At 57.6% G+C, this 24,885-nt stretch overlaps 2 protein-coding genes across 5 annotated transcripts; one reads left to right on the top strand and one right to left on the bottom strand.

Moving 5' to 3' along the window:
- Positions 1-1,016: 1,016 nt before the first annotated feature.
- On the bottom strand, positions 1,017-5,040 carry LOC136565936 (uncharacterized). The gene is made up of 14 exons (XM_066564841.1): positions 4,695-5,040; positions 4,467-4,627; positions 4,211-4,370; positions 3,898-4,068; positions 3,726-3,817; positions 3,477-3,634; positions 3,289-3,392; positions 2,970-3,194; positions 2,777-2,862; positions 2,453-2,589; positions 2,202-2,291; positions 1,862-2,070; positions 1,521-1,727; positions 1,017-1,413 (listed from the first exon to the last, which is right to left on the bottom strand). Exons 1-14 carry the CDS (start codon positions 5,010-5,012, stop codon positions 1,126-1,128), a joined length of 2,406 nt encoding a protein of 801 aa, XP_066420938.1. The 5' UTR covers positions 5,013-5,040; the 3' UTR covers positions 1,017-1,125.
- TRAPPC3 (trafficking protein particle complex subunit 3) lies at positions 4,963-13,380 on the top strand. Of its 4 annotated transcripts, none has more exons than XM_066564842.1 (6): positions 4,963-5,046; positions 8,760-8,807; positions 9,983-10,080; positions 10,820-10,919; positions 11,178-11,360; positions 11,810-13,380. In XM_066564842.1, the coding sequence occupies exons 1-6, from the start codon at positions 4,978-4,980 to the stop codon at positions 11,927-11,929; spliced, it is 618 nt and encodes a 205-aa protein (XP_066420939.1). In that variant the 5' UTR covers positions 4,963-4,977; the 3' UTR covers positions 11,930-13,380. The 4 variants fall into 4 exon arrangements, with proteins under 4 accessions (XP_066420939.1, XP_066420943.1, XP_066420942.1 ...); XM_066564846.1 differs by lacking the exon at positions 4,963-5,046 and adding an exon at positions 5,116-5,158; XM_066564843.1 differs by lacking the exon at positions 4,963-5,046 and adding an exon at positions 7,156-7,279.
- The last annotated feature ends 11,505 nt before the right edge of the window (positions 13,381-24,885 follow it).

Here is a 24,885-nt window from a genome sequence, read left to right as displayed (position 1 = left end):
GACTTTGCCCTGGCCCCACGCTGCTCCCACCCTGCTGCTCTGACACGGTGCCCACAAGGGCTGCTCTGAATTCCTGTCCCCAAAGCACTCCAGCTGATTCCCTCTAGCCATGGGGCAGTGACCCAACCGGACCCTGGGAATGAGTGTCTGTCCCTGTGTCCTGTCCTGGGGTGGATGCATGCAATAGGAACCCATCTCCAGAAGCATATCAGGGCAACAACCAGACACCCAGCATGCTGCCATGGGGCTACACCACAGCTCATGGCAAATCTCAGCTGCTGCAGAACAATCCCCTGTGGCTGTCAGTGACAAATGGGCCAGCAATGGGCTGAGCCACAGCGGGCTGCGCCCTGCCCTGCCGCAGCTCGCGCCTGCTCTGTAATTATCCCAAGCCGCATCTGTAATTAGTGTCCTGATGTCATGGGGTCAGGCCTGGGCAGCCCCACGCGCTCCCCGCCGCCCCCACCTTGGCCTCCGGCCTTGGGGCTGGAGGAGATCACAGTCTTCCAACACCATCCGGAGGAGTTCCTGCCCAGCTCCGGCTCCCCGCCAGCATTGCTGCCAGAATCACATCCCAGCGCTGTTTCACAGCCCCCGAGCTGCTGCAGGGTTGGATCTGTCCCTCGGGCCAGCGCAGGGCTTGCTCGCTCCAAACACTGCCCCCTTCCCTGCAGCATCCCGGCCTGGGAAGGAGAAGGGCTAGCCCCTGCCCTGCCGAGCCTCGCAGGGCTGCCAGTCACCGCTCCCTCGGCGCAGGGAATGCGCTGGGGCAGCCCTGCGGTTATAAATAGAGCGGGAGGAGCAGGCACGTGTGGCCGCAGCACACGCGGCTCCGGCGGCCGCTGCCCCGAGGCCGGTGTGGGGCACGGGCAGGGTGTGGGGCTGCAGCAGCAGCGCCTCGGGGTGGGACAGCCAGGGCAGGAGGGTGAAAGCACCGAGCAGGGCAGCGCGGTCCTGCTCCGGGAAGATGCCAGCGCTGCGCCGGGAAGGATGGAGGGGAGGCCCCACACAGCTGCCACGGAGCACCAGCACTTTATTGCAGGGCAGAGAAGCACCACACTGCCCGCGGCACACGGAGTACCTTCCATCCCTTCCTCTGCCAGCACCCTGTGCCCACCCCCGCCGCTAACACGTGTGTAAGGGCCGGGCCGTGCCGGTGACACTGAACCGTGCGCTCAGCACCTCCGAGGGCGCCCGTGTCTTCTGGCCCGGCTGCTGCCCTCCGGCGAACAGGGTGAAGGTGCCGGGCTCCAGGCGCCAGTCCTGCGCCCAGACAGCGCGCTGCTCGGCCAGCACCTGGAAGAACAGCTTCACCTCCCGGCCGGCCAGCACGGCCACACGGCGGAAAGCCACCAGCTGCCAGCGGGGCACCGGCACGGATGACTGCTCCCAGCGCAGGTACAGCTGCACCACCTGCACGGAGGGATGGGACTCAGCACAGTGGGACTCTCCCTTGCAGGGGGAGCTCGGGCACATTTGTACCCCACACAGCCAGATCAGTGCAGAGCAGCTGTGCCCACCTCGTCGCTGTCCCGCAGCCCTGTGTTCTCCAGCACCACAGACACAGAGAGGTTGGCACAGACGGGCAGCACTGGGGGGCTCAGCACCAGGTCTCGATAGCGGAAGGTGGTGTAGGACAGCCCGTACCCAAAAGGGTAGAGCGGGGCCTCCTGCCCATAGTAGCGGTATGTCCGTCCCTCCATGGTGTAGTTCTCCATCGGTGGCACCTGCGGGACAAGGGCCAGTGGAACAGGGCAGGGCTGGGCGGGCACAGGCAAGAACCACAGCCCTGCACCCCGCAGCTGCTCCAGCCAGCAAGGCAGGGAAAGGCTAAGGGTGCAACCAGCAACCCTGGCCTTACCTGGTGCATGCCTGCAGGCCAAGTGGCTGGCAGCCGGCCAGCCGGGCTGGCCCCTGCCTCACCCAGCAGGACCCTGGCAATGGCCAAACCCGTGGCCTGGGCAGGGAAGAAGCAGGCCAGGATGGCCCCCACGCCGTCGTGTGCCTGAGCCCAGCTCACGTCCAGGGGCCCCGCGTTGAACAGCAGCAGAATGACGGGGCGCCCAGCGGCTGCAGGGAGGTGGCTGTCACTGAGAGGCCACCTCTGTACAGTGCCACTGTAGTGGCACTGCTGGGATGGCCCCAGGGTGTGCCATGGATGGGGGAAACCTGGGTGGGTTGAGGTGCCACAGAGCCCCTACCCGCCTGCACAGCATCCTGCAGCAGCTCCAGCTGGTGCCCCGGCAGGGACAGGTCACTCCGGTCTTTGGCCTCTGTCTCCACATCTACCCCTGGGTGGGGACAGCCAAGGGAGAGCCCCTTACACCCCTGTGGGTAGACAGGGCAGAGGGGCACCGACCGCCTCAGAGGTGGCTCATGGGCAGCCCCTCTCTCCCAGAGCACTCCCCTTCCTCTGGCAGTGCCCACCCAGTGCCCTCCCACTCCCACCTACCTGTCCCCAGGCAGACCAGCACCACATCAGCTGCCCCGACCACCCTCACCAGCTCTGCCCGTGAGTACCACTTGCACCATGGCTCACTGCAGCCTGCTGTGAAGCTGACATTGGCCCCCAGCATCTCCAGCCCCCTCCTGCACCAGGGAAGAGCAGAGGACACAGGGGCAGCTGTGCCCCAGGGTCGGGGCACAATGGGGACAGCCCCCTTGCCTGGCCACCAGCCAAGGGCCAAGCAGCTCCAGCAGCAGCCCTGGACAGTGCCCAGAAGAGGGGAATAGTGACCAGGAGAGGGGGACATGAGGTGGGACCACGCTGTCTCACCGGGGAGTGTAGATGTACTGAGGCTCCGGCACTGGTGCATAGTCCCCAAACAGTACCCGGGGATTGTCAGCAAAGGGACCCACGACCTGCAGAGGGCAGAGGGGTGAGGGTGGGCACCAGCAGCCCTGTGACACCTGTGTGCCCTGCATTGGACCCATCATGTGCTCCTGCCCACCCCCTTGCAGGGGCTCACCGCGAGGCGCTGGCCGGACAGGGCCTGGGCCCGCAGGGGCAGTGTCCCCCGCACATTCTTCAGCAGCACAAAGCTCTTGACAGCAGCTTCCAGCGAGAGGTTGCGGTGCTCGGGGCTCTGCACCACACTCAGGTCCAGGGAGCTGTAGGGGTTCATGGCTGGGGGGTCAAACTCCCCCAGACGCATCCGTGTGTAGAAGAGGGGCCGGACCCGGTCACGCAGCATCTGTGGAGACCCCGACCCCAACACCTCAGTTGTGCCCGGCAGGGACAGCCCAGGCTCTCTGCCCACACCCCTGGTCCCACTCCCCTCGGCTCACCTGCAGCGTGATATTGCCCATGGCCAGAGCCTGAGGGATGCGCATGAACACGTTGTTCCTCATGCCATAGGAGAGCTCCAGGTTGCAGCCAGCGTTCACCGAGGCTGCCGTGCCAGGGAGAAGGGAGAACTCCCATCATGGCTGTGTCATGCCTGGGGACTGACCCCATGCCCAGCCCCTGAGCTCACCAACTGCTGTCTCCAGGAAGCTCTGTGTGTAGTGGTGCCCTAGCATGATGAGCTCCACAGCCCCCTCGTCGCTCACCACGTAGCCATCAAAGCCCCACTCGCCACGCAGGATGTCCGTCAGCAGCTTCTTGTTGGCACAAGCGGGGACACCGTTGATCCTGTTGGAGAGGGGATGGGGCAGCCAGGAGAGCGGGGCACTGGCCATGCCAAGGGCAGCCCAGCCCACGTGGCCCCTGCCATGCTCCACACCTGTTATAGCTGCACATGAAGCTGTAGGAGCCAGCCCGCACACATGCCTGGAACTGGGGCAGGAAGGTCATGCGCCAGTCCCGCTCCAGCACCTGCAAGCACCATGGCAGAGCGGGGTCAGCACCTGGAGTGTCCCCTGCCCTAATAACACCCCCTGCCCCGCTGTGCTCACCTTGGCATCGAAGCTTAGCCTGGAGACGGGGATGTTCTCAGGGCCTCCGTGCACGCTGAAGTGTTTGCAGCCAGCGCTGGCCTTAACGTAACGGGGGTGCTGGCCCTGCAGCCCCTGCACAAAGCTGCGGGCCAGCTCCCCACTCAGGAACGGGTCCTCCCCATAGGTCTCCTGTCCGAGGCACAGGTGGGTCACCTTTGGGAGCCCCGTCCCCACATCCCCACAGCCTGGCAAGCCATGGCCACATCCAGCTGGTCAGCCACGGTCCCTTGTGGTGTGATCCCAGCCAGGGATCACCCGCCCAAGCTGGCACCTGGTTCCTCCCCCACAGCGGGTGCCTCATGATGTTCAGGACGGGGCTGAAGCAGCTGAGCCCGGTGTGGTCAGTGTAGCGTCCAGCAGCAGCAAAGCTGTTGTGTTTGGCTCTCACCTCGGTGGCCGTGGCGTTGGCCACACGGTAGATGAGTTCTGGGCTGTGGGAACAGCACAGGGGTGTCAGGGCGACGTAGGCAAGGGGGGACCTGTCTCACCAGGTCCCATCCCACACCCCCGGTCCCCGGTGCTGGTACCTGAAGGCGGCGGCGAGCCCCAACGCCTGCGGGAAAGCCGTGGCCCATCCAGGTGCCTCGCCGTCGCCCCGCAGACACTCGGTGTTCCAGTTGTAGGGCGCGATGCCCAGCCGCGGGATGGGGGGCGCGGGGCCGTTCCCCATCGCTCCCCCCCTCGCCACCTGCGGGGCAGCGGCGCTGAGCGGGGAGTCCCGCGGGGGCCCCGGGGGGGTCCCGCCGCCCCCTCACCTGCAGCACCAGCTCGGCGGGGCTCAGCCGGCCCAGCAGGTCGTCGAGGCGGCGCTGCCAGGGCAGAGAGGGGTCCCAGAAAGGGAAGGGGGGCGGCTGAGCCCGGGCTGCCCCCGCGCCCAGCGCCGCGCTCAGCACCAGCAGCCGCAGCCCCAGCGCCGCTGCTGGGAGAGCCCCGCACGGCATGGCCCGGCCCGGCTCCCGGGATTTGCACGGCATGGCTCGGCCTGGCTCCTGGAATTTGCACGGCACGGCACGGCTCGGGCCCCGCGATCCGCACGGCATGACTCGGCCTGGCTCGCGGGATTTGCACGGCATGGCCCGGCCCGGCTCCCGGGATCTGCACGGCACGGTTCGGCCCGGCCCCGGTGCACCAAGCCCCCGCGATGGGCGCGGCGGGGCGGAGCGCGCTGCAGGCGGTCCTGCGCCCACCGGACGGGGCGGAGCGCGGTAGAACGGGACAGGTCAGGGGGGCCCGGGGGGCTTTGCCAGGTCCCGGCCGCCCCCCGGGCCGGTTTGCGAGATTCACCCCGTGCATCGGGGTCTGTATGCGGGGGACGGCGAGCCCCGAGCCCCGCGCAGCCCGGCCCCGCCGCGGGGACAAGTGGCGGCGTTTCGGTTCCGCCCGTCTCCCGGAGCATCTCCCGTGTGCGGGCGGGAACCGGCAGAGCCGCCCGGCGCCGTCAGACCGGCTCTCGGTGCCCTCGGCTGCAGCGGGGCTGGCTCGGCCCCTGCCCGGGGCCGGGGAGCAGTAACGGCTCCGCCTGGGAGGGATCTCCGTGCTCACTGGGCGTTGTGGCACGACACGGACTGAGATGCCACCGCGGGTGCCCTGTGCCCCTCATGCCCCCCAGCTCAGCACGGAGGGACACTGCCAGGGACCTCTGTGGTGACCAGGGACACGGTGCCTTCTTACGTTGGATATTAGGAAAATGTTCTCCCCCCCGAGGGTGCTGGGCACTGCCCAGGCTTCCCAGGGAATGGGCATGGCCCCAAGGCTGCCAGAGCTCCAGGAGCGTTTGGACAACGCTCTCAGGCACAGGGTGGGATTGTTGGGGTGTCTGGGCAGGGCCAGGAGCTGGACTCCATGGTCCTTGTGGGTTTGATCCAACTCAGGGTGTTCTAGGATTCAATGATCTCCATCAGCCACCTGGGGAGTGGTGGCCACTGTGGCAGGAGAGCACAAGGTGGCATTTGGGACTGGGAGCAGGAGGGGACGTGGCTCTGCAGAGCCTGGGACAACCAAAGCACGCCCCGGTGCCAGCCCAGTGCCCCGCAGCTGGCCGTGTCCTGGGGATGCAGCCATGTAAGGCAATGCCAGCAGGTCACCACAGCCCAGCCGGTCCCCAGGCTCCTGCTCGGCGGTGACAGCGAGCCAGCTCCCAGCTGCTGGATTCCTGAGCAGCCAGCAGGAGTGGGGCGGTCCCCCTGTGCCCAGAGCACGTCCTGCCCCCAGCACACCACCCCAGCACTCACTCAGTGACAGGTCTGGGACAGGGACATAATGGGATAAACAAATAAACAACAGGAGATTAAATAAAAAGTAAACAATGCCAGGCACACTCTGTCTGGGAGCAGAACCTGGTGCACCGGGGGCCATGCTGGCTTGGGGAGGGTCAGGGGAAGCTGAGCTGTTCAGGGAATATTCCCCGCAGTTCCTGCAGCCCCAAGCCAGGCTGGTTTCTGTGACAGCCTGTCCTTTGCCCTGCTCTTGTGGGGTCATTTGTGGGCCTCATGGGTGGAAACCTGCTTGTGTTCCATATTGAGCCGCAGCCTAAGGATCCGAGCTTGCCCAATCCTGCCAGCACAGGGCTTGCTTCATCCACCCATCTGCCCTTTCCCCAGAAATCAGCCCCTGTCGAGCCCCTGGAGCCGGGCAAGGAAGGCACAGGAACAGGGCCTGGCCCTGGCAGAGCTCAAGGAGCGTTTGCACAATGCTCTCAGGAACACGGTGGGATTGCTGGGGTGTCCTGTGCAGGGCCAGGAGCTGGCCTCGATCCTTGTGGTCCCTCTCAGTTGGGGATATTCCACGATTCTACTCCGACTCCAAGGTGGCAGTGTGGGACCAAGGTGGGAGCAGGAGCGCAGCCGAGGCCCCCTTTCCCATGGGGCTGGGGGCCGCGGGGAGGCCTGCAGGGAGCCAGCAGCACCGGGACCAGCCGCAGGGAGCAGCACCGGGGTCACCATTGCGCCACCGGCCGGGCAGGGGCCACAGGCTGGCGTTCGGGGGCAGCGGGAGCGGCGGGGCCGGGCCCGGCCCAGCGCGGCCCCGATGGCGGCAGCGCCGCCACAGTTGAGGCGGGCGGTAGCGCCCCCTGGCGGCGACCGCGGCCGTCACCTCCCGCCGGGATTGGGCGGTGCCTCACGGTCACGTTGGCGCGCGATGCCCTCTGGGGTTTGTAGTCCAGCCGGGCGGGCGGGGCGCGGACGGCGGCGCGGCGGGGACTGCGTGTCCCGTGGTGCCCCGCGGCGTTCCGGGGATCCCTTGGTGCCCGCGGCGGACAGAGCGGCCGGGCCGGGCCGGGCCGGGCCGGGCGGACACGATGTCGCGGCAGGGCGGGCGCGGCACCGAGAGCAAGAAAATGGTAACGGCGGGGCCGGCGTGGCGAGCGCATGGCGTGGGGCACCCGGGGAACCGGCCCGCGGCGAGGGTGACCGGGCCCGGGCCGCAGCGCCCGGTGCGGCGGGGCCGGGCAGCCAACAGCGGCACCGGGCGCTCCCGCTTGTGGGAAGTTCTCACCCAAAACGCTTCCCTGGCGTGTTTCGCTTCCCCTGTCCAGCTCATTCCGCATTATCAGCCCGGCTGAGGCAAGAACTGAAAGATGGAGCCCAAAGCTCCAGAGCTGAGCTCCAATTCTGGGTCAAACCAGGTCGAATTCATTAATTTTTAATGCAAAATAAGTAATAAAAAAATAAAACCTGGGGTCTTCTCCCTCTTTGGTCGTGAGGAGGGGTTGGTTCGGGCTTAGCTGCCCTCTCCTGCCTATCCACACCCCAGGGGATTCTTTTCTAGGGATTCAGCTCCTTAAATACAACGATTGTGTAAAGAATTGTGTTAATTCACTGGAGTTCTGGCACTTCCGTAGCCATAAAACAGATGCATTGTGTGGATTGTCAAATAATAGAAATACTGGGAAAGCTTTGGGCACCTTAATTACACCAAATGGACTGAAAATGAAAAAAATTGTTCCAAATCTGACTTATTGTAACAGCTCAAGTTGCCTTTAATAACAGCATCTCAGCCATAAGTGAGATCAGCTCTGGGAGTGCTGGGGCTGATGGTGGCAGGTGACACCGCCATGGCCTCACACGGTGACAGCACCTCAGGCTGGGGACAGCTGGATTCCCTCCATCCATCCCCATCCCCATCCCCTCTCCACCTCTGTCTTTACTAAAACAACTGAAACCCTTAAAACCAACGCTCCCTGTTCTGCATGTCTGTTAAATTCTCTGCCAAGTCTCTGATTCCAGCAGAGCCAAAGGAACTTCCCCCTTGTCCTTCCAGTGATGGGAATTGCCCAACCTTTAGTTTTCCAAGAGGAAAGCAAATTTTTAAGCAAAACCCCCAAAGAACATATCAGTTCTTTAGATCCAAAGTGTGGCAACAGCTCCGAGCAGCCCATCTGGTTGTTTTCTTACCTAAAGCCTTTTTGTCCTTGTGAATGGCAATCCCAGAATCCCAGACTGGTTTGGGTTGGAAGGGGCCTTAAAGTTCATCTCATTCCACCCCTGCCATGGGCAGAGACACCTCCCACTGTCCCAGGCTGCTCCCAGCCCTGTCCAGCCTGGCCTTGGGCACTGCCAGAGATCCAGGAGCAGCCACAGCTGCTCTGGGCACCCTGTGCCAGGCCTGCCCACCCTCACAGGGAAGAATTTTTTCCTAATCCAGGAACGAGACAAGGTGGAATTCCCTGTGTCCTCTACAAACCCAATTTCTATTTGTTTGGGGGTATTTCCTCTGTGTGTTTGTTGTGGCTTTGTGTGAACTTATGGTGATCTGTGTTGTCACTTAACTCTGATCTTGTTTCTTTTCCCTCCCTGCCTGCTGCTGCTTTCATTCTCTAGTATTGGTATTTGCCATTCATTTCACCTTCTGCCTCTCTGCAGCTCATGGTAGGTGACAGATCCCAGGTCAGCCCCTGTGATCCCTCTGCATGCCAAAACTGACAGCAGAAACCAGTGCTGGGGGTTTGTTTGTTCCCCAAAACTTCCTTTTGCAGAGTTTTGCTTTGCAGCCTGTAATGACCTCGTTAATCACTGGTCTGGCTTAATGGCTCCCAAAAAATGCTCTTTGACATCATTTGAGGGTGAGGATTGAAGGTGGTGGCTGGGAGAGGAGAATTTTCCCCTTTTTTTGCGATTTTTCTGCAAATCTGACAATTGTGCAAAGAAAATATGAGTGACTTTGGTCCTGGCCAGTCCCAGAACTTGCACAGCATGAGAGCTGAGCTGGCCTGGGCTTGGCCACCCTGAGCCTGTTCTGGATCTGTGAAGCAAATTCTGTGCCTGGACAACTTTCTAGGGCCAGATGAGTCCTTTTACTTGGTACAGAATTTCATAAATCCCTGAGTGGAGGAGAATTTTGGGCCTGTTGAAAGGACCAGAGCTGGAGCCTGATGGGCACTGCCCACTTGTAACAGGTTCATGAAACAGAGGGAAGAGTTTGAGTCAGATCTCAGCTCTAGGCCAGTGCTTGAGGTAAATTCAGGGCCCTGGCATGGCACCTCCAGTCATCCAGGAGGTGTTGGTGTCTTTACCAAAATCCCAGAATAGTTTGGGTTGAAAGGGATCTTAAAACTCATCCAGTTCCACCCCCTTCCAAGGGCAGGGGCACCTTCTAGTAGCTTGCCCCTTCCTCCAAGCCTCATTCCAAGGAGAATGAAGTTGTTACCAGAACTGGAGCTGGGATCTCTCCTTATTAAACTGGAGCTGAGATTTCTCCTTATAAACTGGAGCTGGGATCTCTCCTTGTTAATCTGGAGCTGGGATCTCTCCTTGTTAAACTGGAGCTGGGATCTCTCCTTGTTAAACTGGAGCTGAGATTTCTCCTTATTAAACTGGAGCTGGGATCTCTCCTTGTTAATCTGGAGCTGGGATCTCTCCTTGTTAAACTGGAGCTGGGATCTCTCCTTGTTAATCTGGAGCTGGGATCTCTCCTTGTTGAGCACAGATTCCTTTGAGACAGCAGGTCCCCGTTCCCCTCTCCGTGCCGAGGTGGCGGCGCTGGACTCGGAGGCAGCGGAGCCCGGGCGGGTTCTGTTGGGTGAATTTTCTTTTCCTGTGCACAGAACTCGGAGCTGTTCACGCTGACCTACGGCGCCCTGGTGACCCAGCTCTGCAAGGACTACGAGAATGATGATGATGTCAACAAGCAGCTGGACAAAATGTGAGTGCATGCACAGGTGGGAGTGGATCTGCCATGCTGGAGCTGTAGGGGAGCTGGGATCACAGCAAGGATCACAGCAAGGATCACAGCAGGGATTGGTGCCTCAGGTTTTAGCTTTTATGTTTTTCAGATTCTGTGCTGCTTTAGTGTGTGGTTCTGAGCTTCTTATTAGGGAATAGTAAACTCTCTGCACAGAGTAGGGAGACAAAGCAATTCCTCCTCTTGCTGGGGACCAAGGACAAATGATCCAAATTTCAGGCCCAAGAGCACAAACAATGTGGGCTGAAGAGAGAAAAACAAGAAGGAAGAAAAATGGGACTTCATGGGCTAAAGCTGTAATTGGACAATTAACTCCAATATGCAAATGGACCAGAACTTATAAAAGTGAGAGACCCTGTGACCAATTGTTCATTTTTTTGTGACCATTTTGGGTTTATCTTGGGTGTAGCCATGGCTTTGCTCTTGTGCTGCCCAAGGTGGATCCATTGAGGCCTTTTAATAAATCCCTGCTTTATTCTTTAACTCTGTCCAGCCTCTGCTCTAGCTCAGCCTTCACCAGGTATCAGGATCACAGCAGGGATCACAGCCACATCCCTGTGTGCTGCTCCAGGAGCAAAACCCTGGCAGGCTTTTAAGTTATTTAACACTGACATTTCTCAGATTAGACTTTGCTTCTTCACTCTCTTCTTTTATAAATATTTGTTGTCTTTCTGAAGCTGTTGCTCTGGTCCCTTCACAGGGGTTACAACATCGGTGTCCGGCTCATCGAGGACTTCCTGGCCCGCTCCAACGTTGGGAGGTGCCACGATTTCCGTGAAACTGCAGATGTTATAGCAAAGGTAAATGTCCAAGCACAGCTTTGTCAGGGTTTTTGGTGGGGGGTTGCATGTGAGGATGGAATATTTGCTACTCACAGAACTGTTCTGGGAGTTTGATGAAGATTTTAGGGAGGGAAAAAAAATGCTTTAGCCCAAGTACTGCTGGCTGGTGGGAGCTGGAAGAAAGGAGAAATGTTTGTAAACCCCTTGAGTAATTTTACAAAATCAAAGCTTTGCTGTTGCCTCACCTGTTCTTGTTCCTCCTGTTTGCCACAACAGATTGCATTTAAAATGTACCTGGGCATCACTCCGAGCATCACCAACTGGAGTCCCGGGGGCGACGAGTTCTCCCTGATCTTGGAAAACAACCCCTTGGTGGACTTTGTGGAGCTCCCTGACAACCACTCAACCCTCATCTACTCCAACCTGCTCTGTGGGGTGCTGCGAGGTGCCCTGGAAATGGTGAGCCACATCTCCCTTCCCTTGGGATGGGTGTATGGACAGCCAGGTGTCAGCAGATACTTGAGTTCTGTGTTTGTGATTTCTGGGTTTGCTTTGGGCTTGAACTGCATTCCCAGGAGAAGGGCAGAGCTGCAGGAGCACTTGGCTGCTGTCATGTGTGGCAGCTGAGGCCCAGAGGTAGTGCCTGAGCCCTTTCAGCTCACGACCCAAGTTTAAGCACATCTCCCTGAGTTTGTATGAAGCTCCAAAATCCTCACTCTGCAGCTGCTGTGAGCCCTAGCTGGGAATTGGCTGGAACAGCTGTGTCTCAAATTTAGGACTTTGTAGAGCCCTGTATGTCATGTCATGCCCTTAGAGCCCTTAAGCTGGTGCTCCAGGATCATTCAGTCCCTGGAGAAGCTGCTGTGAACAGGGAGTTACCAGCTCCTCTCTGCTCTTCCCTCACTTAGGTGCAGATGGCTGTCGATGTGAAGTTTGTCCAGGACACCCTGAAGGGCGACAGCGTCACAGAAATAAGGATGAAATTTATCAGGAGGATTGAAGACAACCTTCCAGCTGGGGAAGAGTGAACCACAGCCCCATCTCCCTGGGGACTGGAGGGACCAGCTGGGTTTGGCCATTAGCTTTCCTAACAGATCCATAGGGATCTCCTGCCCCTGCACACTCAGACTGACTCACTGACTGTCCCAGATGTTTTCTTCTACTCTCACTTCCATCCTTTGTAGAAGATGATTGTCTGGTTGCTGTTTATTTCCCAGGTTCATTCTGAAGCTTTTTCATCAGGTGATGTCCTTTTCCTTCCCCCTGGGGGCTTCCTAAGCTCAGTTTCCAGTTGTGACCTGGGCTGTGTGAGAACAACTGCTCCGACTTCAGGAGAGCTCTGGTCTCTTCACATTGGTGTTGGAGGGCCAGAATTGGAGACCAAGCTACAAGAGCCCACTGATTCCCTGCTAAACCCTGTCCTTCCTTAAATGAGGTGTTTAAAATCCATTTGGAGATGTGTGTAGTGTTTCTGTAGATCAAACTGGCTTCCTGCACTTGATTCTGAAGTCACTGGCAAATGCAAGCTTGATCCAAAGGGGTGGCTGGGGAGAGCTGCTGGCACCAGGGCAGGGGCTGCTCTGCTCAGGGGGCTGTGGCACCTCAGAAATCTGAGAGTCCCATGGCCTTTCCATTGTCCCTTCCCTCAAAGTGAGAAGCCTCACCTCTGGAGGGGAGGAGATCAAACTCCAGTGGAGCAGGAGGAACTATTTTACATGTGGAGCATTGGTGCTCCACAGTGGGCACAGCCTGGGGCTGCATGGGGTGTCATGGAGTGAGGAGCAAACTCAGGCTGAGGCCTGGGAGGTGTTAAAAACATTTCAGGCTCTGTTCTGATGTTGGAGGATGTAAAGGCTGCATGGTGTGAAGGCAGTGCCAGGGTTTGTTCTCTCTCACTGGTGTTCAGTAGAATTTCCCAGTTACTTCACCTGTGGCACTTGCTGCTCTCAAAAATAAATACATAAAGAAGTATTAGATAACAAAAAGCAAGAGATTGGAACATCAGCTTCTGCCACCCAGAGCTAGAGAGCACAGTCAAGCATTGGGTTCCCAAATCACTTTACATAGCATGAAGGCACAGCCCCTCAAGGTCTTTGTGAACTCCAGAATTTGTGTTGGTTGATGCCTGAATGTGAGGTGAAAGGGAGCAACCCACTGCTTGTGCTGCTCTTTTTTTGCTTTTCTGGAGGAATGTAGGGTCATCTGGCACTGGATGGCTGGCCCTGTCCCCTTTTGGCCCCAAAGAGTCCCTTTGGATGCCCTGTGTGACACGTGCCCTGTGGAGGGACAGTGAGTGGCTGTAAGAGCAGTCAGAGGCATGGCAGTGGCCCAGCAGTGCCAGGTGGCTGTTGGTGGCAGAGGTGCCACATGGTCACGTTGCAGAGCTCAAAACCATCTCTTATTTCTCATTGTTGACCATTCCAAGTCACTTTAGAGCTGCATTTTAGGAGCAATTGCATTAAAAGAATCGCGGTGTCAATTCTTTGGTTTCCTCTTGCCTGTGTTCTGGTGGTGGGTGCTGGCAGGGTGACAGTGGTGACAGGGTGTCCAGGGCTGGCAGGGTGACAGCAGCACTGCCCTAAGAATTCCTGGAAGCTGCTGCCTGCAGGAACCTGCCCAGCATTGCACCACGGAGGGACTGGGGGCAGACACTCAGTGTGGCCAGCCTGGGGTCTGTGAATGCACTGTGTGCCCAGTGCCTGGGACTGTGCCACCAGCCTGAGGCAGCTGCTGCAGAGCCAAAACTCTCTATGGGCATTCACAGTGGCAGAAAATCACCTGGAGGGGCATCCGAGCCTCCTCTGCTGCCAGCTCGGTGCTGCTCCATGGCTGGCATTGGCTGTGTGGTGCTGCTGCCAGGAGTGTGGAGACAAGGAGCAGCAAGGGCTGCCCTCCAGGAGCAGTTTGTGCTTCCCTTTCTTGTGTGAGTGCTCCCCAGGAGCCCTGCTCTGGTGGGCTCTCTGCTCTGTGCTCCTGGGCATTCCCTGCTCCAGGGTCACCCTGCAGTCACGCTCCATCCCAGGCACTGAGTGCCAGGGCTCTGCCAGCCCCAGGGATGGAGAAGTGGCAGCTTTTCCAATAAAGTGGTTTTTTATTCCGCTGGAGCTGGTGAGCACCACGTGCTGCCAGCCTGGCCAGGAGTGGGAGCCAGCCAGGGCAGCCCCAAACAGCCCCAACATGCACCCAGATCCTGAGGCTGTGCCCCAGAGGGTCTGGGGGGAGTGAGATCCCTTGTCCTCATCCCTGCAGAGAGTGGATCCTGGACTCCTGCTCCCAGCCCCTTGGGAATTCAAGTAATTTGCTGGGGCGACAGGGTCAAAACCAGCCCAGACCTTCTGGAAGAACAAAAAGCAGAAATTGCATTAAGTAAATTAAAACTGTCTACTACTGAGCAGCTCGCTGCAGACAAGGGAGAATATGCAAAAAGCTCTGTTTGAAACCTACTAAATATTACCATGTGCTGTTTATAGGAAACAAATGGGGAAAGGCATCTGCATCAATAAACCCCAACGTGGCTGGGCTTGGACTGAAGCCTTTCCACGGCTCTGGGTTATTGAATACCCGTGGCTTTCATGTGGTGCCAGCCCTGACCCCTGACACATACCGCGGAGGGGAAAGTTGACTTGTGGGAATAATAGACATTCCTAGGGAGCCATTTAACCTGGCAGGAAAAGAGGCAACTTCCAGCCTCTCACATCCCTGCGTGATATTGGAGATGACAATAGCAACAAGTCAAGGGGGAAACAGGGGATGTGGGCTGGGAGTGGTGCTGGGGAGCGATGCTGCAGGACCCCGGTGCCTGGGGTGAGCCCCCATCCAGCCCCGTGTGCCCTCACCAGCCTGGGCACCCCACAATGGCATCAGCCACAGCACCGTGTCCCAAAACACGTCCCAGGCTCCCACAGCAGCAGGATGCAGGAGCTTTGGTTGCTGCAGTGCCTGTGGAGGTGGAAGGAGCTTTCCAGCCCTTGTCCCCCTCCTGCAGGAAAGTGGGACATTGGCTGGTGTCCTGATGGAGCACACTGGCAGGAGCTGAAGGTCAGTGTGTGACTCACAGGGTCCAGGGTGAGGGTTTAAACCAGTTCATGTCCCCAGCGTGGGGACAACCTGGCTGGTGGCAGCCCCAGCCCCACTCCCCACTCTTGCACCAGCCATGAGCAGGTGATCCCTTCTTTGCTCTCCAGTGGGAAGCAGAGCTCCCAGCCCCCCTCATGTCACCCAAAACCGGGTGGGTGCCATCCCTGGGCACTGCCCACACCCCACAAAGCAGCACTTGCTGAGGGGACAGGGATGGTGCCAGGAGAGGATCCTGGATGGGACAAGAGAATCTCTCTGGGAAAGGAGCATTTCCGGGCTGGTGTCCTCACTGCCAGGGCAGCTCCCACAGCTTTCAGCCAGATGTGCTTGGCCGGGGTGCTGGGCACTCGCTGGGGATGCAGAGGATGTTTCACCCACCCTCGTGCACCAGGATGGGGCTTGTTGGCAGGGCTGGCACGGTGCCCGTGGCCTCAGGCAGCCGAGGTGAGGGTGGGGCCAGCAGGGACAGGCAGGTACCAGCCCCTCAGGGGGCTCTGTCCCTGTGTCCTAAGCACCTGCCACCTGCAGCTGTGGGATACTCGGGGTGTGGGTTCCACTCAGGTGTGGATCCAGCTCTCCCCCCAGATGCCCGGCCTGGCCGAGCATCTCCCCGTGCCTGCCTGGCACCACATGGGCACCAAACCCATGAGAACCTGTTCTCTGGCTGATAACGATCTGTGAGTTTGGGTACCTGGATGTTTTTATAACCCCTGCTGGGCCCCTGGGCCGGCTGCAGCACGTGTTTGGCTACTCTGGCAGCGCAGGCAGCTGACAAAATCCTCTCTCAAGGCACGGCCACGCTGCACGCCCCTGCCCTGGCCCAAACACTGTTTCCAAAGCTGGGAATGCCTCTGGCAGCAGCGCCGGGTCAGGGCAGCCCTTTGGCGATGCTCCTTGGCGTCCTCCCTCCCGCAGCATCCCTTGCCAGGGCGAGGAAGAGGAGGAGGCGTCTGCAGTTCCTCCCTCGGGTCAGAGGACACAGGAGCAGCCCCGGCAGCGCTGCTCGGAGCCGAGCCACATTCTGGTGGCGTTTGGTATTTGGGGGGACGGGAAGGAAGCTCCATTGTTCCTCTTTTATTGTTTCGCGTTTCCTAAGCGGGATCGGCACCCTCCTCCCACGCTCTGCCCGGCTGCGGGGCGGATCCAGCCCTGTGAAAGCCAACCCTGCTGAGTTCCAAGGGAAACGCGGCGACAAAATCGTCCCTGCTGCAGCACAGACACGTGCAGGGATGGCCAGCGGCTGTGGCAGGGACAGGACCCATCTCAGTGCCCTCCTTCCCTGCTCAGGTCCGTGCTCCCGGGTCTCCGTTGGTGCTTCTTGCGCAGAATGTGGCCATGCAGCTCACAACAGCCCCTTATTTTCTGCTCTTCACCCTGATTTGTGCCCATGTCCTGGGAGTTCCTGCAGTGCAGCTCCCAGACCCTCTGGTGCAGCAATTTCCTGGCTGTGAGCTTGGATTTTTATCTCAGGGAGGAGCTGGGAACCATCCTTTGGTGCGTTTTGGATCTGTGCCCACATAAAACCCCCATCCTTGTCCTGGGGAGGATTCCCAGAACCTTCCAGCCTTTTCCATGTCAAACACTCCAGAGGCACCACACTGAAGGCTTTAATTAGTTGTTAACATCCATTTTTTGCCTGTTTTTTGGGTTCAGTTCAGTGCAGTTTGTAGAACACTTCAGTCAGATTTTTACTCCAAGGCTCTCAAAATATTTTAAGCATTGGTCTCACTCAGCACCCCAAAATCTCTGTCCCATGGGGTGGGTTCTGCTCCAGCATCCCAGAGCTGGCCTTGTGGAGTGTCCCAGGGCAGGTGATGGGGACCAGGGTGTGAAGCAGGGATGGCTTCGGGACAGGACCAGTGAGGAACCACAGGAGTGGAGAAAACCTGTGGAAAACTGTGGAAAACTGTGAAAAACTGTGGAAAACTATGAAGGGGTGACCCAGTTGCAAGAAAGGAGGGTGACATTGGCCACGCCACCATTCCCAGCCCCATGGCATGACCCAGTGAGCACACTGCTGCTCTCCCTGTGTGGGACAGTCCATCCCCCATACCTCATTCACCCCACACCCCCAAACCCCAATAATTCCAACCACCAGCAGCATCTCCATTCCCCTCTGGAAGCCACCCCCCGCTGCTGGTGGTGCATGATGTGGCACAGGGACACGGTGTCCACCCAAAACTGCTGCAGTGCCCATGGGATGGGAACAGCTCAGGCACCAGCTCTGCACCATAAACCCCAAAACCATGATCTCACTGAGCCCCAGGAACCCCAGGGCAGCAGGGCAGTGCTGCTCCAGCCTTCCTGAATTTCCACAGGAGAATTCCCACTTTTCAGGACGCGGAGCCCAGCACGGTGGGTTTGCCCAGAGGAAGCTGCTGGTGCTGAGCAGTCTTGGCCCACAACGAGAGCCAGGCAGGAATTTCGATGAGAAATGTTTGTTTTCTTTTAAAATAGTTTTAATTGTGGCTTCTGAGGAAGGGAGCCTCTGGAATGATTGCTCTTTCCCTGAGCCTGTGGTGAATGAGGGGTTTGGGGCTGAATTGCTGGCAAATGCAGGTTTGATATAATTTTGTCTCTCTATTTCTTATGGTGTAGATAAATTTCACCAAGAAAAATAGGATTAAAAACAATCTACAGTGAATTATGTGGAAATGGAAAGAGAAAAAGGAAGGGAGGAAAAAGTCAGGAATGCAAGGGGGTAAGGGACACTCCCAAGCTGAGTCACCAGGCACAGAGAGGATCTCCTTACTAAATTTAGCCTCAGATTGGATCGATGGATTAAGTCTAAAGGATTTACCAACACTTAATCATAACAATACCTCATTAACACAGCAATTGCAGTGCTTGATCAATTGAATAATTTAACTCGTACAGAATGGCTCAAATGGGATTTTCTATAACCATCACTCCAACTGAATTATAAATCTAAAGTAGCAACATCAGTAACGTGCACACACATGGACATAAAGAGCCTGCACAAAGGAACAGACCTGGGAGAAATTCCCCTCCAGTTCAGCAAAATACTCACATTGATTGATGCATCTTCTCAAGGGTGGAAGGGAGAGCCCCGTGGGGTGGGGGTGTCAGCCCAGGCTCCATCATCATCATCATCATCATCATTGGTCCTCTGGGTGTCACAGGATAGGCTCCAAGAGGAATTCTGCTCTGAGGGAGATCCTGGCACAGCTGCTGCAGCCCAGGAGAGCTCAAAGTGGTCACTCAGGACCACTGGCTGCAGGGTTGTGAGATGACTGATTTCAGGCATCAGTGGATTCCCACCCTAGGCACAATCCCAATTGGTAGCTATGGAAATTTTCCTCCAAGTGTCCAATAGCTAAAATATGATTCCACTCAGGCTGTTTTTCAGCAGAAAAATGAAGTCTTGAGGCTGTTTGTGAGAGAAAACAGGAGCTCCTGAGAGATCAGGAATTCTGGTAGCAGAGTGGGTTTCTCATAAGCTCAAGGGGAGCCACCTGCCCAGAAAACATTAATTAAAATGGACACCTAATGAGCCAGGCTGTCCCTGATCCCATCCTGCCCCCAACCCTGATCCCATCGCAACCCCATCCTGTCCCTGCCATGGCAAGTGGCTCACCACAAGCAGGACTGAACCAGATGCCTGGATGACCAGAGATGGCTGCAGACAAGACTTCCAAACAGTCCAGTTAATAGAGAAATGAGAAAACAATTTGAAAATTTAAAACCAATCCCCTCCCAGGATGGAGCAAAGCCCCAGACGTTCCTTGCAGCCCCAGGATCCCGTTGGCTTCTCCCTGCCCATCCCACAGACACACAGGAGCTGACTCGGGGAAAGTGCTCGCCAGAACAATGTCTCTTTTTACAGCAAAAAAATATTGATTTTATTTTAATTACTGCTAGCGCTGACATCCAAGAGCTCAGGGAGAAGTTGCCAGGCACTGGGCTGGCTGTGCCCTGGGCTGTGGCTCCTTGTCCCTGTCCCATGGCAGGCACAGAGCCCCCCACAGCTGCCCGCGTGCCCCGGCTGGAGCCAGAGCCTGCCCGGGGCTGGGAGCAGCACTGTGGCCTCTTGCCCAAGCTCTGGGCCGGGGCTGTCACTGCTCCCCAGGCTGGAGCCATTGCTGGGAAGGCTCTTGAGCAAGATGCCACCGAGGAGCTGGAGGGTGTTCCCTGCCAAGGGGAGAAATCCAGCGGCTTCCTCAAGCATGGAACACTGGAGTGACCTGGTGGGACCTCTGCTCACCTCGTGCTGAGGAGCCTGGAGGGGACACAAAGGCAATGGGGCTGTCCTGGCCTCCTGCAGCCCCCCAGACGCCCCCAGAGCTCCCACATCCCTTCACTCCAGGGTTCAGCATCCCCCTGTCCCACACTCCTGCATCCCCCAGGGTTCAGCATCCCTCTATCCCACACTCCTGCACCCTCCAGGGTCCAGCATCCCTCTGTCCCACACTCCTGCATCCCCAGGCTCTGCATCCCTCTGTCCCACACTCCTGCACCCCTCAGGCTCTGCATCCCTCTGTCCCACACTCCTGCACCCCTCAGGCTCTGCATCCCGTCTGGGCAGGGCACAGAGCCCGTGCTGTGGGTGCTGCTGGCTGGGAGCTGGGGAACCGAGCGTTAACCGGGGCATTCCGGGGAGCAGAGCCCCAGGAATGAGGAAGTCGGAGCGGGTACCGGAGTGGAAAGGGCTTGGCAGGGGCTGTGGAAAATGGAGGCCCAGAGAAATGTGACAGCAGGCTGGCCTGGCCGGCAGTACCACACAGGCATAGTTAAGCCTTCAAGCCTGCCATTGTTCTCCCCTAATTATTCCCACTCCCTGAGTATTACACCCCATAATTCAGGAAAGCTGAGTAATGGAAGAAACAACAGCAATTTTAATCTCTCAGTACCGGTGGTCTCCACCAAAAAAATGCTTTCAAGAGCTCTGCGGTTGCGACTTCCTCGGTTTGGTGGGCAGTGCAGGGGAGGGGGAGCACCGGCCTGAGGTGCTCAGCTGAGACCAGGGCCGAGGAGGCCAGCGGGGATGGCACCAGGACTTGCTCCAGGTGATGGGAGGTGATGGGAGAGGAACGTGCTGGATGCTGGGAGCTTCCCCACCAAGTGCCACCTGAGCCCCGTGCTGGCAGCTGGGGCGGCTCCAGCTGGGGACAGCCCCTTGTCCCCTGACCAAGGTCACCCGGTGTCCCTGGGGACCTTGGAGGAGCAGAGCTGGGCAAAGCGCTCTCACTGCTGACACTGTGTCTTCTGTTCTCAGTTAAACACACAGAACTGGGCATCAGTTTTTGGTCAAAACATGTTTTCCTCCCTGGGAACTGGCTTTCAGGAAAGGAAATTCTGAACTCTCTAGAAATGCTTTTTGACAAAAGCCACTGCGGGTTTGTTCCCTAAGGAGCCAGCTCTGTGTAAACACATTCCCTCTCCTGAAAGGAATGAGACCAGGAGTCAGCACCAGGGTGCTCTGGGGGCCCCAATATGGGCAGGAGGGACCCCCAGCCCTGTCTGTGCCCTTCTGCCCACTCCAGCACCCCTGGTCAAGGCCAAGCACCTGCCCTGTCTCGCCAGCCCCGTTCCCACTGTGCCTCTGAGCATGAAAAATGTGATTGGTGGGTCAAAATGAGCCTTTGTCTGATTTAGCATCACCTGCTCGCCAGATCTTGGGGAGCAGGAGGAGGAGGATGGGCAGCAATGCCCTCAATGTGGCCAGAACAGATGCACTGAGCTGGGACCAGGCATCTCTGGGGAGCAACTCGAGGCCAGGGTGTCTGCCAGCCTTCATCTATCTTTCCATCCCTCCATCCCTCCCTCCTCAGCTCTGAGATGCAGTAAAAACACCAAAATAAGCACAGATCTGCCCTGCCCCAGCTGCTGTAGGCACAGCACTCACCTGCTGTAAACTACCACGACCATCTTCCCTGCTCTTGGAAGTTTTGGCAATAGCAATGCTCACTGAAACAGTGAGGTGACAGAGCCAGGCAGGGACCTGGCACGCTGAGGAGCCCTTCAGGGCCATGCAGGGACTGTGCTGGAGCCAAGGGGACAGAGCCAGTGGTTTTGGGCCACAGCTCAGCATCACCTCCAGCAGCTGCTCTGCTGGCTGCAGCGTGCTCAGGTCTCTGCGACATTCAGCACAACAACGGGAGGTTCTCAGGTTGCTGTTGTTAATTGCTGCCCTGAGATGTGCAGGATGTCTCTGCTTCAGCCCACACAACTGAAGAACGAGTCTGGACTCTTCACTTTTCGGTCTTGAGGTTGTTCATTAATTCTTATCTATAAAATTTTCTTTCTGCCCAGCCGAGGTCTGCTCAGTAGGGCAGCCACAGGCACTCTGACCGCCCCAAGGGTGGTGTTGTCCTTTTATACTACAAACCACATATAACATATTTACACTTAATTCCCAATACCTATCACCTGTGTTAGACAGTGCACTTCTACTCTAAACCAATCCCAAAGTGCCAACATCACTGCAGAAAATGGAGAACAAGAAGAAGGAGAAAGGCTGGACACGCCCAAGTCCCTCCATCTTGTCCTCATAACCCCCATACCAAAAATCCTAAAATCTATATTTTGACCCTGTGAATATTTAATTATCACACTATTCAAACCTGTGTGGCTTTCAGGTCCTCATACAAAGCTGGTAACTTGCTCCAGGGCTCAGAATCAAATCCCCAGGTGCTCTGGGCTGTGTGCCAGGGTCTCTGAGCTCCCAGCAGGGTCCTTGGCCACTCTGGACACCCGGAGGGATGCACTGAGTTCCTACAGGAGGTCACATCCCTCACCCCAGGTACAAACTGGGGCGATGTCACTGCCACCCTGGTGGCCACATGGCCACCAGCCCTAGGGGACAGATCCTCCCACTGCCACCCCTTAGGGCTGACCCTAACAATGTGCAGCTCAAGCTGCCCCATGTCCCCAAACTCTGTTTTGGGGCGGTGTTTGGGAGCTGCTGTGGGGCAACATCGACTGCTGGACAAGGGACGGTGCAGGGGAGCAGGTGACAAAACATAACAAAGGGAAATGGAGTGATAAAGTAATATCATGCTGTGATGTCATCCTCATCGACATAAATTATATAGAGAATAGTGTGTATTATAACAGGGACATTATTATATAGAGAATAGAGATGATATAGATAATTTATATGTTCTATATATTATATAGAGAAATTATTTAGAAAATAATTTATATATTATAAATTATAACTATATAGAGAATAGAGAATTATAATATATATTTTACAGAGAATAGTGTGTATTATAATGCATAACAAAAGAAAGAAAAAATAACCAAAATTGGATTTATAGTTAATGAGGAGATACTATAAAAATATCTTGTCCTAGCTCCCATTTGCAAAAGTATTTTTCAGCTGGAGGGATATCTATTAATTTTTTTCTCTTTTCTTTCTTTCTTAAAAAAAAAAATAATCTTCATATATACAAAGGCTCAGACTGTTAATATTGTTAACCTCTGAAATCAAAATGCTCCAGCCTGTTTTGTTTGGTGTTTGAAGGGCTTATTTTGATGCATTTCCCGAAGTGTCCCCGAGCGCTGCCCTTGGTCACATCGCGCCAGCCCCGGAGGTGACCGAGGGGACAGGCGGGGTGGGGCGGGGTGGCCCAAGGTGACGGTGGCGGTGGGAGCCGCGCCTGTGTGGTCTGAGCCATCTGGATGCACTTACAGCAACGCCGCAGCAATTGCGGGGAGATCAAAACTCTTCAGGCCAACCTTGATTCCCGGTGCATTTTTTGCATTTTTGAGGACTCGAGTCTATAACCTGACAGCGGGAGGGGTGCTGCCTGCGCAGCCCTGGAGCTCTCCACGCCAGACTCTGGGAGTGATGCCTGGGGCCAGGCTCTGGGAGCGATGCCTGGGCTGCCCCAGCATCACTTCAAGACCCCTGGGAATGACCCTGGCCAAAGGGTGTTGGGTTCTTTGTCCACACCCAGCACTCAGAGCAGGCACTGCCTCTGCTGGGCGCTCAAATCCCTGAGCAGGGCCCTGCTGAGCCCCTGCTGCACCCCAGGGTTGCTGCTCACAGGGACAGAAGGGGCCATTCCAGGTGTCCCCACCCCTGGGGAGATGCCAAGAAGCAAATGACACCCCTGGCTTAGGGAACAACACAGTCCCATCCATCCCCACCTCCCTCCTGGGGCTTCCCATCCCCTCTGGAGCTCAGATGGGGAAACTTGTGCCAGCACCCAACACGGGGCGTGAAGGGTTTGAGATTGTGACAGCTTTGGTTGGCTTAAGCTGTGCTGCTGTCACCTCACTGCTGTGCCTGGGGACGTCCTGGTGACAGCCACGGGGAGTGGCTCGGGCACTGGCGCTGTGCTGGGCACGCTGGAGTCCACTGTCACCTCTGAAACAGAGCATCCCCTGCACCTGGCATGAAATCCATGGGGAGGGAGGCTCTGTCCCTGCAGCCTGTGTCCCTGCAGCACTGTGACAGCATGGCCCTGAGAGGTGGCAGCCCTGGTAATTAATCATTAGCTCAGCCCTTATGCCCTTCCAGGGCAATGGAGAGGGCACAGGGGTGTCACAGGGGACACAGGGGTCTCAGAGGGGGCACAGGGGTGTCACAGAGGGCACAGGGGTGTCAGAGGGGGCATGAGGGTGTCAGAGGAGACACAGGAGTGTCACAGAGGGCACAGGGATGTCAGAAGGGACACAGGGGTCTCACAAGAGGCCCAGGGCAGGCAGGTCCTGCTCCCATGCCAGTCCTGACTGACTGCTTCACTCATTAGCAGGAGTGGGGCCGTTTGGCTTTTCCCTTCTCCTCCTGGAAAGGGGCCACTTACTGTTTTACAACTAAAATAACAAATTATTTCATAGAGGCTGGAGCTGCTGGGAGCTCTTGGGCCATGGTGCTGCACTGGGGCAGGCACAGACCCCCAGGCCCCCTCCCTGGTGCGGTCACAAGCCACATCCCAGGGTCCCCAAGATGGGCCCATGTGGAGCTCACAGCTCACCCCAGCATGGACAAAAGGGGCACAAGGGATGGAGAACGAGAAAAAGGAGCAGCAGGGCAGCATGTGGCAAGTCCCCATGGTTGTCTGTCCCTGGTGATGCTCATCCCTCCATGGGGACACCAACCCAGGGGCCCTCAGCCCTGCATCCAGCTCTCCAGGGGGAACAGGAGGCTCTGTGCTGCAGCAGCCCCAGCCCCCCAGGATGGCACCTGCATCCTGTGGCACTTCCACATCCCAGCACTTGGCTTCCTCTGGGAAAGGGATGCTGAGCTGTGCCCCAGCTTCCTCTCCCGGGGAAGGCCATGGGAACCAGCCCTGGTGCCCGCTCCCTGCCCTGCCCTGGCACTGCTCACACTCTCCTGGCCCTGCAGATGGATCTGAGGCTGCCTCAGGATGCAGCACCACCAAACAGGGGCCCCCAGACCCCCTCCCCAGGGTGACCTGCTGACAGCCCCAACAATAGAGCAGCTGATAAAGCCCTGCAGCCACGCGTGCCCTTCCCTGCCCCAGTGCCCACTGTGGCCCCGGTGCCAGCCGGGTGCTGGGGGCTGGATGGGGGCTGGAGGAGCTGAGCTGGGGGTGTCAGGAGCCTGGAGCCCACCAAGACCTGAGCTGATGCCTCTGCTCTGCCAGCCTGACCTCCTCAGAGAATGACCCCCATAAAATGAAGCAGCAGCTGTTTGGTGGATAATAAAATGTTTTGGGGTTTTGTTTTTTTCTGTTTTACAACTGGTTTACTGCCTGGAGGTTTCAGCAGGGCAGCAAACCTCCTTTGTGTGCTCTGGGCAGCTCCCAGACAGGCTGCAGGACCCTCATCCCATGGGATGGGTCCCCAGTAGCCATGGGAGCACCCACCCCAGCCACCAGTGCAGGAATGGCACAGAGAGGGGGACACAAACTGGGAGGGTGACAGCAGCTGGGCGAGCCTGCTCCTGCCAGCTCCTTTCTTGAAGCAGCTC

This window comes from Molothrus aeneus, chromosome 23 (genome assembly GCF_037042795.1).
Source record: "Molothrus aeneus isolate 106 chromosome 23, BPBGC_Maene_1.0, whole genome shotgun sequence".
Classification (NCBI taxonomy): Eukaryota; Metazoa; Chordata; class Aves; order Passeriformes; family Icteridae; genus Molothrus; species Molothrus aeneus.
The sequence above is the reverse complement of the archived record's forward strand: the minus strand, read 5'-3'. Positions and strand labels throughout refer to the sequence as shown.